At 38.2% G+C, this 17,500-nt stretch overlaps 1 protein-coding gene across 9 annotated transcripts in view; it reads right to left on the bottom strand.

The window, feature by feature from the left end:
* Positions 1-17,500, bottom strand: part of FOXP2 (forkhead box P2) — a 576,890-nt gene that overhangs the window by 8,416 nt on the left and 550,974 nt on the right. For all 9 annotated transcript variants that reach the window (XM_020789698.3, XM_078376822.1, XM_078376823.1 and 6 more), the window contains 2 exons: positions 16,090-16,159; positions 15,156-15,319 (listed from right to left, as the gene is read on the bottom strand). In XM_020789698.3, coding sequence (XP_020645357.3) covers positions 15,156-15,319; positions 16,090-16,159 — 234 coding nt within the window. The remainder of the gene's footprint in view (positions 1-15,155; positions 15,320-16,089; positions 16,160-17,500) is intronic.

Below are 17,500 nucleotides of genomic sequence, written 5' to 3' on the forward strand. Positions count from 1 at the left end.
GAGCAGTTCTGGGTAGCATGGAAGACTGGAGAAGGAGTGAAGGAGACCATCTTGTTGCGGCCCCTAGCTGGATCATTTGATTGGGCTTCCTCCAACTGGAATCTAGTTTTAATCTCTGTCATGCATTTGAGCTCATCTGTACAACCATTCATACAACCAGCTTAAGGGTAGAGCAAATACATCCTATTCAAAGAGTTTGCTTACCATGTGGTGCAGAAGAATAATGATAGCAGCAAAGCTACTCCAGTCCTTAGGAGGGGTAAAACAACTCAGCTCAGACAATGTAATATGCCTTGGACACCCAAAGGTCTTGGGCTGTGTTTGCACCTCAGAGTAGTTTTGCTTTTCTGTCTGAGCTTGAATGTTCCCCACACAGAAAAAGAAAACAAAACCTTTGGCTGTAGTTAGAAGACATGTCAGAGGCATTTGATTTCTTGGAAAAGTGACATTCATTAGCCCTCCCCACTCTGTCTTTAGCAAAAGTCACTTGGGCCTTGAATGAGGCAAAGGATGTGCAGGTCTTGGCCTGTGATAGCCACGGACATTTAAACCCTATTTCTTCCCAGAAATATTTTGTAGAACAAAATCAAGTGTGAAAAAAATATTCAAAAACAGCCCTCCCTGCTATATATATACACAGAGGGAAAGCATAGTCACCCTTATTGTCTTATTTTATATAAAAATGTTAACTCTGAAGAAGGATTTGATCTCAAAGAATGTTGGATGTTCCTAGCCCGTCACTAGTAAATGGGCTACTGAAACCAGGCCTAATAGCATTTCACAATGCATTGTTTTTTGACATCTGAGTGCATATCATCTCCTAACAATAGGGTTCAGCTACAGGTTTATGTATTACTTGTACTGCATAGTACAAAGATCCCTCTTCTCAGAATATGGTCTGTGCTTTCCTGAACATGCAAAAATGTCTGAAAGCTATCTATAAAAGTTTAAACAAACAAGGTGAGTCTGTAAGTTATTAGGACAGTAAAAGATAAACTTCAACAACTGTGAAAACTACATTTTAGGGTATAACAACTGTCTGCCCTAGTTACACACTTATTGTTGCATGCTCTTTTGTTGTAACTACTGCTGAACACATTACATAATTATTGTGTCAACCTGCTCCTTAAACAATTGGTGCTGAAAAGTCAATCTGCAACTAAGAATGTCATTTGCTATTTCACTTGATTAGAGACAAGTTGAAAGAGTCAGGCCATCATGGCAGGACAAGGACTTAGAAAGGTAATCTCTGAGCAGTTTCTCACATTATAATTTTTCCTAATCTAAGTGCAGTGGGATCATTTTCTTCATTTTGAATATTGCCATTAGGGAACTGAGGCCTGTCTGAGCCCAAGCCATACCATTTGCCACATTTATATCTTGTTTTGCCCCAAATCAGCTTGAGTCCATGTTCACAGCTCCCCTTAGAAGTTTCTTGTGCGTAGATCAGAGCAAGAGTAAAGAGAGTGGGATTGCAACTAAGACTCCCAAATCCTATACCGATTTGTGATGCGTAAAAAAACATTTATTGTATTTAATACTTCCAAAATTCCATCTCAACTCAAAGCTTGAGGGTAGATAACAATACACAACAAAGCTCTTGATTTCAGCCCTGCCTGTGACATTCTGCTCCTGGCCAATGAAATCCATTTACAAGGACAACTGGACTTGTCTTGTGACAAGCATCCAGAGGATGGAAATTCAGAACATAGTAGTGTTTGTCATGTCATTAAAGGCATCCAGTAAGACACAGAACTCTCTCTTTTTTTCTATTCAGGTTCTTTGTACAGTGACCCTTGACTTACAGACGGCTTGACTTACAGACTTTTTGAGTTACAGACTTCTCTGGCCGCAAAATATAGGTTTTACTTGCAGCCTGAGAATTGACTTACAGACCAGAAAAAAACCAAAATGGAACAAAAACGGCCTGTTACGGGATTAATCGGTTTTCAATGCACTGTAGGTCAATGGAGACTTGACCTACAGAATTTTTGACTTGAGAACCGCCTTCCAATACGGATTAAGTTCTCAAGTCAAGACCCCACTGTAATTTGAATAAAATTTCTCTAATTTCTTTTCCTTTTGACAAGCAAAGAACACATAAACACAAAGCACGGAAGGACTGACTTATCACAACATTTGATTATCGTTTCCAATTCTTAAATAAAGCAGCAATCATTCTAATTCTGGGCAATTTCCACAATCACAAGTTATAAAATTTTATGCAGAACATAAGACTTTGCACAAAATGTTCATTTCCCCCCTTAAATGATAAGAACACACTGTGAGAATTCTTCATATACAGTGAAAAGAACTTTGCAGTTCTCTGTTATTTCAGCAGGTGGGCTCAGGCTTCTAGCCATACTACAAAGCATCCTTCGTCCATCTGATGAGCCTATTCAGACCAGGGGGAAGTGAAACCAATGTGCAGGATATATTAGGGACTCCTACCAACTCTCCTCAGACTGAAGAAGCTACTTGGATGAGTAGCGAAATGTTTCAACCTAACAAGAAAGAAGCCCAGTTGCCATGCCTCAACTTCCACATAATCTTACCTGGATGACTGAGAATCCTCACAGATACAAAGCATCATTTCTAGCTGGACTGCGTACCCTATTACCTTTACCAGTCCATGACTCCAAGCCTATCAGCTCCTGAATTTGTAGGTTTCATTCTTTCACGAAAGGAAATCAAGTTACAATGTATTTGTTCAAACCAGGCAAAAGTTTGGATCTCCCTGGCTTTCAGATGTTTTCATTATGTTTGGTGTAAGGTAAAGGAAAAGGTTCCCCTTGATAATTTGTCTAGTGTTCAACTCTAGGGGGCGGTACTCATCTCCATTTCCAACCCATAGAGCTAGCATTTGTCTGAAGACAATCTTCCGTGGTCACATGGCCAGCGCGACTAGACACAGAATGCTGTTACATTCCCACCACGGTGGTACCTATTTATCTACTCGCATTTTTCATGCTTTCGAAATGCTAGGTTGGCGGGAGCTGGGACAAGCTATGGGGGCTCACTCCATTGTGTGGATTCAATCTTACGACTGCAGGTCTTCTGACCTTGCAGCACAGAGGCTTCAGTGGTTTAACCCGCAGCACCACCAAGTCCCTAGGTTTGGTGTAAAGAGTAACAAAAAAGAAAGAATGTTAGGAGTACTGTGACAGATGGCTAAAATCTATGGGGAAAATAGGGTATAATCCCATTTCAAATTCAAATGGTTGAATATAACTATCTGAAGCTCTGAATAAAATCCTGATTCATTTCTGAACATACAAGAATTCATTCCACGTATTTTACAATTTTCCTCTGCAACAATAAGTTTGCTTTGACATGAGAGCTTTCATGTTCTTCCTCAGGAAGTTAGGCTTGTGCAAGATAGAAACTGGCAGTACTCAGTTCCCTCTTTACTGAACAAGGTTCAAGGAAAGCACCAATCATTGTGACACCAGTACTTTTCTGGATGTGGCAGCAGTGAATTCTCCCAGATCTGTCAAGCCTGGGAATTGCTCTGCTTCTAAACACTATAGACAATGTTGGAATGCTGGAATCCTTCTCATCTTCCAAAGTTCCAAGTGCATCCTCTGCAGCAAAAAAGTATGAAAGAGGTGGGCATCTTGCAGTCCATGCATGCCTAAGAACTCTGAAGGAACTGCACTCTTGGCATGTGTTCTAAACACTAGAGGTCTTCAGACTTCCTGTTGCAAATGCTTCTGGAACACCTGTACATGTGGAATGGCACAGAAAGTGTGAAGTAGTCTACAGAGAATGGTAAACTACGTGGGTTGTGCCTCCCTGAAGCAGATTAATTAAGAACAATAAAAGGACATGTTATTTATCAATTTGTCTTTTAAGACAAATGTTGACCCAAAAGGAAAGATTTTTAACCAAAAAGGAAGGGATCAACACAAGAGATCCACTCCATATTTTGATAAATTATCTGCAATGCACTGTCAGAATTACAGTGGTGCCTCGCTAAACGATGATAATCCATTCCACTGAAATTGCTGTTTAGTGAAATCATTGTCTAGCGAAAAGCATTTCCCCATTGGAATGCATTGAAACCTGTTTAATGCGTTCCAATGGGGAAGAATCGTCATTGTCTAGCGAAGATCAGCCATAGGAAAGCCGCTTTGCGAACCGCTGATCAGCTGTTTAAATAGCTGTCTTGCGAAGCTTAGGTCCCGAAAACACCCATTTTGCGAGCGCGGAGGGAGCTGTCAAAATCATTGTCTAGCGAAAATCAGTTTGCGAAGCTGGGACCAAACATTGTCCAGCGAAATTCCCCCATAGAAATCACTGTTTTGCGAATAGCTACAGCGATCGCAAAAAGTCAATGTCTAGCGAAAAAACCTGTCATGCGGGGCAACTGTCTAGCGAGGCACAACTGTACTTAATTTAAACATACTCTGTGTTATCATGCAGGGCTTGGAGGTTTCATTACTTGAAGGCATATTTCTTGAGAACAGCTGGATACTGCACATTAGCGATATACATATAAGTGAAGGAGTCCTAAACATTTTAATACTTGTCTGCTAAACTCAAGTCGGATTTTAGTGGAATTAACTTTGCTCTGGTAATTTCACTGTAATCCACTGCTACCCCCCCCCCCCAAGAATATTTTGCACTAACATGACCCTAATGGCTCTAATTTCTATTAAAGAAAAATGGGAACAATGCATGCAACTTAAGAGTTTGCTGGGATGTTAATTTGTTGGGATTGTGTGATGTTCTATCGGAATGTTTTACTACATGTTAGTGTACATAGCAGTGCACTTTTCAAAATATTCTAAGCTTTCAGAATAGGGTACAACATGTTCTTTTTTTCAATCATAGTTTTTTCAGGTTTACAGAATGTGCATCTCAACTCTGAACACAAATCAGCTTGAAAGTAAGAATGGAATATAAGAGGCAGCCATTACAGAGAAATCCCTACGCTATAATGATTGAGCTAGGAGAAACACTGTTTATATTTCCTTTCTGATCAATACCATAGACAAGGATGAGAAATAGAAGCAGATTCTTTTGATGTTTAGGGACAATAGCTACATCTTGAATTCAAAATTCACTTCCTTTGGGATTTAAGAAAGGAAATAACAATTCAGGAGTTGCAATTTATACTCAGCTAGTTGTACCACTCCCAATCCAGTGGTTGTTGCTAATAACAATTGGCAGTTCCAAATGTGTTTCAGCAGTGGCAACATGTGCTGTTTACACTCAAAGACTTCTACATACTTGGGGAAATTGACTTTAATGTTATCTTAATCATATAGGCATAGCCTATTGTCTGGAACCATCTCTGCAACATTCAGTTTCCACAATTTGCTGGACGAGGGACATTAATGATGAAGAAGTAGGACATTAAAGCCATTTAACAGAGGTGAAGAAATAGGTGTAGAATATGGAAATAGGTCACTTTAAACTCTCAAATGTAAGAATTTTCTTAGGTTTGCAGAAACTACAGCTTAAGTATTCTGTAGAAGCATGAATTGCAACACAGGATGCAACGGCAAGTTTTCAGGAAGCACACAAAGCAGTTTCCTTGTTTGGATGTCAGAACAAAATCTAGTTTGACAAATCAGGCAGACAGCTAATGGAATAGGACAGGAGTGTGTGTGTGAGTATAGCACCACACTCCTGATTTTTTTTAATGGTTGGAAGAGTGCTTAGGTGTTTCAAATTTTAGAATCACCAAATTTTAAATTTGTATTTTTTTTCTCCTTTGAAATAAAACTTTCAAGGTTTGTTGCATTTTAGATCTGAAGTTCTGGAATTATTTAGGTTTATTATTCAAGTTGGCAGAAATGCTTAATCTGTGTGGTGGGAGGTGCATCTGTTATGTAAACAAGAACTGCCGGAGTGAAATTTGCCTTCACTGGCTGTTTGTATTGAAGAAATTGTATGACCATAAAGAAAACAGTGAGAGGCAAGCAAAGAGAAGGGGATGAGACAGAAGAACAGAAGAGGAAAAAGGCAACCAAAGAGTACCAATCTCAAGAGATGCAATATACCACTTGACCTTTATTCTCTAGATTTGATTTGTTTGGAATACCGGAGATAATATTGAGACTGGGTACTTATGAATAGGGATACCACTGAAAGGAAATTTCAATTTCCACCTCAAAACCTTGTGAATAGCTAGCACTCTAAAATATTGTCACTGAAAGTAGAGTATTTTCCAGTTTGGTTTATAAAAAAAATACCCTGCAGATTTCCAATACAGTTAATTTGGCAGTTGGACAAAGGTCATGAAATGTTCAATTTTCATATTAAAAGAGGTCATGTTTTGTAGAAACACTTGTTCTTTACTCTGGGGGGATGAATCAGAAAGGGGCCTGTGGGCTGCTTTGAACATGGCAAAAACACAGGAAGAAGAAAGATAACCTGAAATTCTTTTAAGAGAAGCAGGAAAGCTGCAAAAGAATCAGATGCCTTGTAGATTACCAGGGATTAAACAGAACAACCAAAGAGGGTTAATGGGATTGCAGAGAAACCAAAATATCCTTGAAATGATCTCTTGTACATATATAAAGTGTGCTCTGGCTGGTGGAAGTGAGATTTGAGAATTATACCGAATAACGCTTATAATCATATATTCGTGTCTTGTATCAATCAGGTGGTGCACAGACACAAGACAACAATGTGAATGGCACGAATACACAATATAAAGCTGCAGGGCTTGCCTTAAAATTCTATGGACAGTGTTTCCATAAGTGAACATTTTCTATGTAACAAAAAAGATTGAATGCAGTGTAAAAAAAACCCACAAGCATAAAGAGCTGCAGCAAAACGGCATCCCTAGCAGAGCAAAGATTTAGTAACAATCATAGGGCGTGACTAGACAGAGGAATTTGGAGTGATTTGGGTTACATTTCAAAGGTTCTTCTCTTCAGTGCAATCTATTTTATCTCGCACTTAAGCAAGCCTTCCATTCACACAGGACAGATTTCTTCTTCTGTGAGAAGGATCCAGACATTACTTGAAATCACTTCAATTCCCCTCTTTTGATGACTGAACCCCTACCCCATCCCTTTCCCCACCTTTTGTCATGACTGTCATTCTGTGTGCTACAGCGACTTCCCCCTTTATTTTGTTTCATTTAGTAAGTGGTATAGTGTTACAGCAAGATGTCAACCTAGCATGGATACTCCCTTATATGTGAAATAGCACTGCATCATTTTGAAGAATATTTTTAAAAAAAAAATGTGAGAAGAGGAAAATAGAGGAGAGGGTTTTGCTGTTGTCTTTTTTACTGTCACTACCCATTATACGTCACAGGGTTGTCATTGAAGAAAATGCCACCCGCAGCTCTATTTGGGAATGAATAAAGCAACAAGAGAGGCTGCAGAACATAATAATCAGGAGCACTGCCAACCGCACCAAATAAACTGCAGCCCTAGTGCTGTGCCAGAAAGGCACAGAACAGATCGCAAAAGAGGCAGGATGGATTGCTCTTACTTAAAACATATGTGGTCACCAGAAAACTGGGTGAACCAAACCACACTAAAAGTGAAACAAATTGCATGCTACATGCTTGTCTGATCACCACCATAGTCTAATAAAAGTGGCTGTGTGCCTATGTGCCTTCTCCTCTGCCTTTATTTTACACTGCTTAGTTTCCTAAAACTGTTTCCCATGATGCCCAAATTGAAATGGGAAACTGCAGCTGAAGTGAAGCTCGTATATCAGGACAGTCTGGTTTACTATTCTGATTTGTACGGGTAGCCTAAAGAACGGATAACCACCAGCAACTGTGATTAAAAAACCCAAAAGTAATGAATTGAAGCCACAAGAGAGAGTAGAGAGACCACAAAAACATATCTATCTGTCTGTCTGTCTGATCAGAAAAAAAATAATGAATTTGAATATGCTTAATAATATCTGAACGTAATGTTAGACTTCTTAAACAACAACCACACTCACTCATACATTACTTACGGGGTAATCATTTACTACTAGCATAATCTAGGCCATAAAATCACAACTAAAACTAGCTACTAAGGAAATGAGTTTGAATACTATTCATTTCACGTCACACTCTACTTTTAGTTTCATTCAGCTCTGTAACAACATCTTTGGTTTCTCTAGCACATTTGGGTTCATCACAACCTGTATAATCTCATATACTTGCAACAGCCCTTTTGTCAAATCCATAGTATATGCCTCAACTTCCTTTTACAAATTTCCCAATCTTTGTTGTTTCGGTGCTGCTTATCAGGAGCTGGTTCACAGATGTATAATCATTACTTAAATTTTTTTAACTTGATGAATGTGTACAAACTGCCTCCATTAAAGAAACACTACGCTTAAAATGATACAAAATCATATGAAAGTTCTGTTGGACTTCCACAAATCTGTTATGTCAGGTCTGTGAAATGATAGTGCTGTTAACTATGATGGCTTAGGTTCATTCACATATGATATGACTTGATATTTTAGTCATCAGTTTATGAAGTTGTGTGTATGAACTAGAAAACAGTATTTATAACTTTATGACATACATATTTGCTTTTTGCCCTGCAATCTTTCCTTTGCTGGTCTAACCAATTTGAGAATCCTGTGCTTTTGTTCTGCTGATAAGAGGTTTCACATTTCAGACTGAAGATAAAACCTGTCAGTATTTAGAATGGCTGGGTCATATTTAGTTACAAGAACTATCATAGTTAAAATTCAATCAATTAGCATCTGAACATGTGTATGTGCATATGTATGTGTGTGCGCATGCAGACACACACAGCCCCAGGGTCCAAGAATTATTAATATGCCTCTACAAACATATTCAATTGTTGCAAATTCAAAAGAGGATGGAATAAAGTTTTCAACAAAGCATCCATGCATTTTGCTACTGTATAGATCCCACAAAACCCCAAAGGATCCTGCAAACTTCCACAATTCATACTACAGGGATATGACACTTTTCAGCACAAGACAGCTGCAGGCACTCTATCTCTAGAGTGATCTTTTTGTTAAGAGGAAATAGAAAGAATTGTGAAAGTGCAACAAATGGGGTTAGAATATTATATAAAAAATGGAACATCAACTGTTCGATCAAAGGCATGTAACATTTAAACAACTAAAGAGGAAATGATAAAGGGCTGCTGAGGCTGCTGAGAGCAACAGCATATAAGGCTAGAAAGATCAGGGAGCTGATGAGCAGGGAAGCAAAATACAAGAGGCTAGATCTGAAACGTGAAGTGAAACAATATAAAATGAATGCAGAGGAGGAGAGGAAAATGTATGGTTTGGGGAGATGTTGGGGGAGAGAATATTATTTATGAACATTATTTGTCACAGTATATTTGTCACATGGAATATAATTCCACCATCAGCACCCCAAATTATTTCTTCTTTTAGTGCTACATGGGTCACTTATTTCCATGCACACTACAAATATTAAAGGTTTAAATGCAACTAGAAGGTGGAATGCTGCTTTTCTGTACAATAAGAAATAACCAGAGAATCTACCTAAAACCTGAGATAGATGCAGCTTTTATGTGAATCCAATGCTCAGATAAAACTTTGGCTTCAAAGGTGTCCAAGAATAATATTCCATCTTAACTAAAGCCAGCAAGGAAATACAGAAATACATCACATAGTAAATAATATTTTCATTTCTTGACTGTTTTAAGATTACAAATATAAAGACCACAACATACTTTAATATATTATAATAACAAGATTAAATGGTGTTGATGCATGAAGTATTTCATAAAATGCAGTAGCACTGGTATCCTCATTGACTCAATTAAATTATTCTCAATAATTCTTCCAAAGCTCAGTATAGCTCTGTTTGATTTATTTTATAATATTCAGTATGCCAATCTCACCCAGTGAACAAGAATCTTGCATCATTGACACTTTCTACAACCAAAGAAGCTTCCAAAGTAAATTCAGAAGCATCATGAGATGGGACAAAGAGCAGAAATACAAAAATGCAAAGGGGGTGGGGGAAGAGGAATGATAGGAAGTTAAAAACACAAGGGAATGAAAGGGATTGAAACGGGAATGAGAGATAACCTACTGTAAGTAGTTTGAAAGTCTAACAGTAGGGGACTGGAATAATCAGATATGGGAGCGATTTGACAATGGACTGGTTTCAAACTGAAGCACCTCAAAAAGACCTTAAGAACAGAATGATCACACTTGCCTTTGGAAACAAAATTTAAAGAATAAAAAAGTTTGAAAACATAAAAAGTTTGATGTTTATGCAGATCATACTATAAAGAAGAAAAAGAAAAAAAGATCCAGGCTGGGCAAAAGTTGGAAAGGTAAAGAGGATCGTGTTGGGAAAGACACCCAAATACAAAAGGTGGGAAAGGATGACTGAAGCTTTATACAGTTAAAACTCTCCTTTCTTGCATAATACAGAAATGGAGGAGGAAAGACAAAGCTCACATAGATTGATCTTTTCAGATAACCTTCCATCCTTCCTTTTTTGCTTCTTGTTTCACTCAAATATAACCTCTGCAGAAAAGGTGTATGCATATATATCATAAAAGATTGTGGGTATCTACTTACCTGTCTTTAACTGATTCCAGTATTTTAAAATGAGTCAGAGTACAAAAATACGATGTTTATGGGATAAGTAATGTACTGGGAGGAATACAGGAAAACATCTCTAGATTATAGCTTACGCTTATTCCTTGAGTTAGTGCTTTGAGAACAATTCAGGAAACAGAAAAAGCCTTTCCTACTGATGATGTCTAGCGAGGATAAGAAATTCACTTAGCCTTGGCCAGCCTAATAAACCCTACAGGTTATTCACACATGCATAACCTGTTTGCTCAGCATAACTCAGAGACACCTCTGTTAACAGATTTTAGTGAACATTACATTTTTTTACTCCATGCCACACTACTTCCATGCTCAATCTGGTTTTTTAACAGTTCTAAACCTCCTTCTTGTTCACTGACATAGAGATCTGGATGAACACAGTCCAGCATCTTATCCATTATTTATATGCAGGATCTGCATACACAACCTGCCTCCTTCTTGTACCTTGGCAGTCATATGCAAGGTGCCTTTTCTGTCTTTGGTACATGATCACTTGATGTTATCAAGCAATTCATAAATATGTCTGACTCAGCTTTGCCTCAAATTTGCTAAAGCTGATGTGAAGAGTTGCCAGTCTGAGCAGATAACACTGAACTCAATAGGATAGTCTGACCTGGTATAAGGCAGCAGCTCTGATCCTATTATTGTTGAAAAGAAATTGTGCAGAAGTGGAGAACAGTTAGCATTAGAGAGCTACATTTTTGGAATTCTAGTCTATGGTGCCCACTGCAACTGTTTCAGTTTGGAATCCCAAACAAAAAGCTCACTGCTTGTTGCTACAACATAGTAAATACCTTGTCAATTCACATAGGGTTAAATCAGTGTGTTCATGAATCACTTTGTTCCCAAATCTCTGTGTTCTACTATACAAAAATAATAGCGGCAATACACAAGTTACATGTCAGGTGTATTTATTCAATTCAAGTCAATAAGTTTCATGATCTTCATTTCATACCAAGGAGCTAGGACCCATGTCTGTGGTTTTTTTTTGGGGGGGGGGAGATGACCTCTATAGCTGCTCCCAGATTACTGTGGGAAAGAACCACAGAAAAACAATTTACTCAGTTCTTTGTAAGGTATAAATGAGGCCTGGGTTTGATGGGTTAGATCACTGGTTCTTAACCTTGGGTTACTCAGGAGTTTTGGACTACAACTCCCAGAAGCCTTCACCACCAACTGTGCTGGCTGGGGTTTCTGGGAGTTGCAGTTCAAAAACATCCGAGTAACAAAGGTTAAGAACCACTGGGTTAGATTTCAAAGACACGGGAAGAAAAAGATAGCTGAGAGCAGAATCCTGATCTTGGGTTCAAAGAAAAAGGAACTTCTCTGTTGCCTCAGAAAGCCCTTTTGAGCTTTGTGCAAACAACACCCTATCACCATATGGTACATAATGTGAAGCAATAAACTCTGATGTATTCACAAAGACTTTCACAGCCAGGATCTCATGGTTGTTCTGGGTTTTTCGGGCTCTTTGGCCGTGTTCTGAAGGTTGTTCTTGACATTTCGCCAGTCTCTGTGGCTGGCATCTTCAGAGGACTGGAGTAGGAAATCTGAACAACCTTCAGAACATGACCAAAGAGCCTGAAAAACCCACAACAACCAATAAACTCTGTATCCCTGGGGATACAAATATGAATCGCAGCACCACAGAGGCCCATTCCCTTCTCCCAGAACCGGCCGGTCTCTGTGCAGCGCTGGGGTCCCTCATTGTCTTCACTGCACCAATCTGGAAAGGAGCCTGGCCAGCAATTCCCCGTCTCCCCATCCTGCCTCCTTGCCAAAGTGGCTGTGGGAAAGAGGAAGGGAATGAGGAAGGGAAGCACTAGCCAGGCTTTTTCCTGTATTGGCAAAAAAACCCACAAAGGACCCCTGCGCTGCGACCACTCAGTGGACTGGACGGTTCTCTGTGGAGGGGATGTGGTGCCATGATTTGTATATATATCTCCAGGGACATGGATACAAATAGCCCACGTCTATTTTCCTCTCTTTCTTCCTCTTAGCTTTATTATTTATTAATGTGTTTATTTCACTCAGTTTCATTTCCGAGTCACCTGTCTCCAGAGTAGGGGCTCAAGGTGGCTCATAGATGATTGGGGGGGGGGAATGCAAAATTTTGTTGCTTCTTTTGTATAGTTTCTTATTTTTGGACTGAAATCACTTGTATCTTGTATAGTTATTTTTAAACATATCTATGCTCTCTGTAGTATGGAAAATTTATTCTCCACTACAGTATATAGAGAACAATGTATGCTGACTACAGAAGCTATATGTAGCATAGGTGATATACAGTCTGTGTACCTCATTCGGTAAACAGAGAATTAGAGATCTGAAATGCTGTTACCAAACAAGTATAAATAGGAAATGTAATTCATCTCTGTGAAATAGCTGTTTTTAATACACATGATCTAACTCTTGTTTGCTCTTTAAAGTTTTATTGTCTTGGCATTTTAGACAGAAAGAGAGCATTAGCATACTCAGGAGAACTGCTAAAAGTAAAAGGCCTCAAGCTACCCAATGCATGGTTGATAGCATACAGCACAGGGTATAAAAACTTTTGTCTGATGGCTCACTTTACTTGTTTTAGAGTACAGTTGTTCTCAAGAGCTTATATTCATGTTCTTTCTACTTCAAGTTTTATTACTTCTTTTGTATTATTTAATACATCTAAAGACACTTCCAAGAGACAAATTTTTCCATTTTGGAAAAAAATTGTAATGCTTTGGAACTCGCTAAAGCACACTAATGTTCTCGCTTATGAGTGTGTGTGCATATAGGGCTTTTTTCCCTAAGGTGATGCAACAAACGGCAAATAAAATGGCAAATAATATGGTACATATTCTTAAAGATTTGCATATAGTAAATTTATAGTTACTGGGCTGAAAGGTGAAACTAACAACGAGAATAAGTAATGAAATAATAATAAGAAAAAGAAATCAGGAAGCAACACACATGAAATCTCCATGTGTAAAAATGTAAACTTAAATGTACAACTCTGATAATTTACTAATAAAACCTATATTGCTTAACTTGCCATTATTGTTCCAGAACAACATGTATAATAAATATGGAAAATATGAAAGAGAAAATTAAATAACAAGGACAGGCCAGATAGTACATTTTATACACAAAGATACAATCATTAAGTAGGGACATCCTACAGCGAACCTATATCTATGTCTACTTAGATGTCACATCTCTAATTATTATATAAATAACCTGGGAAATGATACCTCCAAGGTACGTGTTTTACTATTTACTAAACAAGAAACTGCCACATTTGACACCCCCGATTAAGGCCAGGCATTTCTTAGGCGTCGTACACATTTCTGAAATCCACAATACATCAATTTTTAATACTGCCACTCTCTGAGCTGCATTAAAAAGATGGTGGGGGAAAGATTTTAGAGTAATTAATGATATACTTAGCTGCTAAATATTAATAGGAATCATAGTCTTGCATAAAATATAATATATAAACCTTGCCAATACAGACGCACCAGTAATTAAAGTTGAATATGTAATTACACTGATTTATAAGACAGGCAAAAAGTTACACTTTACTAGCTTCTATGTAAACTCAACGTAACAGTTAAACTTAGCATTTTATGGTTATATAAATGGGCACTATCTCAGTGACAGTCCATAAACACGTTAAGGACTTGTAAGTATAGTTAAATTACAACTGATTCCAAATGGACTGCTTTTATTATCTAATCTTACAGACTAAACATTTGGTAAAGATTTCAGATGTTTGATGAAAAGAAATATTAACTGCACAGAACACTCATATACCAATGATCAGAGCTGCAGAAAAAAATCCCTGAAAAGCAAAAGTGGCTAAGTCAATAGGTAAGGTTCCCCTTGACAATTTTGTTCAGTCGTGTCTGACTCTAGGCGGCGGTGCTTATCTCCGTTCCCAACCCATAGAGCTAGCGTTTGTCCGCAGACAATCCTCTGTGGTCACATGGCCAGCATGACTAGACACGGAACGCCATTTACCTTCCCACCGAGGTGGTACCTATTTATCTACTCACATTTTTGCATTTTGCATGCTTTCGAACCGCTAGGTTGGCGGGAGCTGGGACAAGCGACTGGGGCTCACTCCGTCATGTGGATTCAATCTTACGACTGCAGGTCTTCTGACCTTGCAGCACAGAGGCTTCAGCGGTTTAACCCGCAGCGCTACCACGTGAATATATTGCAATTATATTAGCTACTTTTTGTTTGTTTGTTTGCAGATGGTAGTCATGTACATGGTGGTATACATTAGCACCATGTTTAAATCAAAGACACTCTACGAGCACATATAATTCCACAGTGGAATTTAAGCAACAACACCAGTCCACCAGAGAGGGAGTTCCTCATTCCATCCAATATGAGAAAAGCACTCTTTCTGCATGTATGTAGGCATTTCCTGTTACTTGCTCTGTGCAACAGGAAACTCTTATTCATGTGGGCTTCCAAGCTTGAACTGAAGTAGCTGTTTGCCAGACACATGGGTAGGTTTCAAATATTCTTACTTGCACCTGAAAGCACATTAACCAACACTTGGGGTTTCAGATAAATTACTTTTCCCATAAATGAAGGCTGACCCTACTTACATGTGAGGCTGAGGAGAGCAGCCTGGACTGCTATTTCCATTGCTGTCAAGGTGATCCAGCGAACCATTGAGGTCTTCATGGACTGCCTGTAGCAAACCACTGGATGCATTGTTTATCAATCCAGGGTTACCAAGCAAAGGTAAACTACTCTCAGCCAGTGCCGCCTAGCAAAAGAATGATGCAGAATCGTTAGCCATTTGATATCTGGAAGCAGCTTAATATGTACTGATGTATATCTATGTCAACAGGCCCACATAATGACGAGAAACATCTTTGTGCCATTTGTTCCACATCTGACATGGTACACTTGCCCACATATTCTTGCATCACTGGATGGAGATATTAAATATGCTCTGACACTGACATGCAGTGTTTTCTGCCTTCAAACTATTTCTAACTCTAAAGTGCACTTAAAGCCTCCGCCTTGTGTCCTAATGTGCAAGGGTGCTGTTCTTTTACACTACAAGCAGCTGCTGGATCATAAAAAATGACCAGAACTTAACTCAAAATAAAGAAGTCCTGACATTTGCCTTTTCTGCATAAAAATTATATTTTATAATTAAACTTTAAAGTTTTTTGCTATGAGCACCATGTTCCCCAACACTACGATGTGAAATCATTCGTGACAGCTTGGATAAATATTAATGCACATCCACATGCATTTGCAAAAGCTTCTATCAATCTAGCATTTGCAGCCAATCTGAGTGTTCCAGATTTTGCCACAGGGTGTCCTTCTTGCTTCTCCACATCAAAAGTAATAGGAATTAGAACTAGTACTTTTTGCAGTGCTAGGTAATGCAACTTAACTTGGAAGATTAATGTGCTTAGCAGTGTCCCTAATGTTCACATAAACATGGGGAGTTCTGTTACACAAAGGGAAACAATATACAGTACGAAACAGACCGGTAGGAAAAACAAATGTTGTAAATTTTACCTGTAAGCTTGCGTTAAGTGCTGCTCCATAGCCTAAGCTGGTGGGTATGTTTTTCACTAACGTTGGGCTTCTGGAAATAAACAGATTTTTCAAAGTTAGAGTTATTTATTTATTTATAGGCAACCATGCAGATTGTTGCAGCAAATTAGTGTAATTGCTTTACACATGAAGATAAAGAATAATTCCAGGTGAGCAATGAAACAGGATTGCTGAATTTAAATTTACTAAACGGCAGTAATTTATCTACATGAAAGAATTGGGAAATCTGCAATAATTTGACCCACATGGACCTCTAATTTTCTCATCTTCAAACTATTTCTAACTCTTAAGTACCTATTAAGGTAGGAACTGAAACTCCAGATAGGCAGATTTGTACTGTGATTTTCCTGTCATGAGCGGAACAACAATCCAAACTCTATAGGTGGGTGTTGGTAATGCTATTATATTTTCCAGCTAGTTAAGAAGTTTGCAACCAAAAGTAGATAAATGGACACAATGGATGCAAGTAAAGTTAAGTCTTCTGAGTTAGCACAGAGGCCTGAAGTCAGAGATTTCACCATCCTGCAACTCAGCCTGTTTAAATGCAGAGATGCTTCAAAAATACCCCAAACTTGTACAGACTCGCCAGCACAAATTTCTAGATTGTGGGCACAGAGAAAAATGGTATGTTCTACAATGCTGATATTTCGCCTTAATAATGATGACAATGATCTTTGATTTAATAATAAATTAATGCAAACATTGGAATAAGATGAAACAAATTCCAAAAAAGAAGCTAGCATTACTACCACAATGCTATATAACCTGTGACCTATACATATAAGTGGTGTCATTTAAATGTAATCTTGCCAGGAAATGTACATAAAATAATTACGAAATTAGTTTTTCTGAACACTACATGCTTTAACGAGAAGAAGGGGGAGTAGGATTTTGTTGTATTTTCATGCTTTACACAATGAAATAGAATTAAATTGAACAGAACACAAATGTTCTGCAAGCAAAATTCCAGAAGGGCTTTCTATGAATATTGTTCTCCTTTAGCATTTATATCTAAGGTTTTCAGTCTAAAAGTTTGAATATTCAATATCCAAAAATGAACTTGAATGACTCCCTCATATGGGCAAAGGCTTAGAGGGCAGGAACCCTAAGATCAAGTGGTAGCACATGGAAAGCACATATAACGTGGCACTATTTTACTATAGAGTAGAAAAGATTTCTAACAGCTGGACTTAAAATAATAAACATATGGCAAAGTGTATATTCACTTAAAAGCCATGTCTAGAGAAGTTTAAGAGTTTTTACTTGTACCAAACTAGTTGGTATGCTAAAAGCAGTTAAAAGAAAATAGGAAAATGTCACTTGGAATCCACAGTAAATAAGTGGACTCTGGTAAAAACACAAAACATCAAAG

Source organism: Pogona vitticeps, chromosome 5 (assembly GCF_051106095.1).
Source record: "Pogona vitticeps strain Pit_001003342236 chromosome 5, PviZW2.1, whole genome shotgun sequence".
Taxonomy (NCBI): Eukaryota; Metazoa; Chordata; class Lepidosauria; order Squamata; family Agamidae; genus Pogona; species Pogona vitticeps.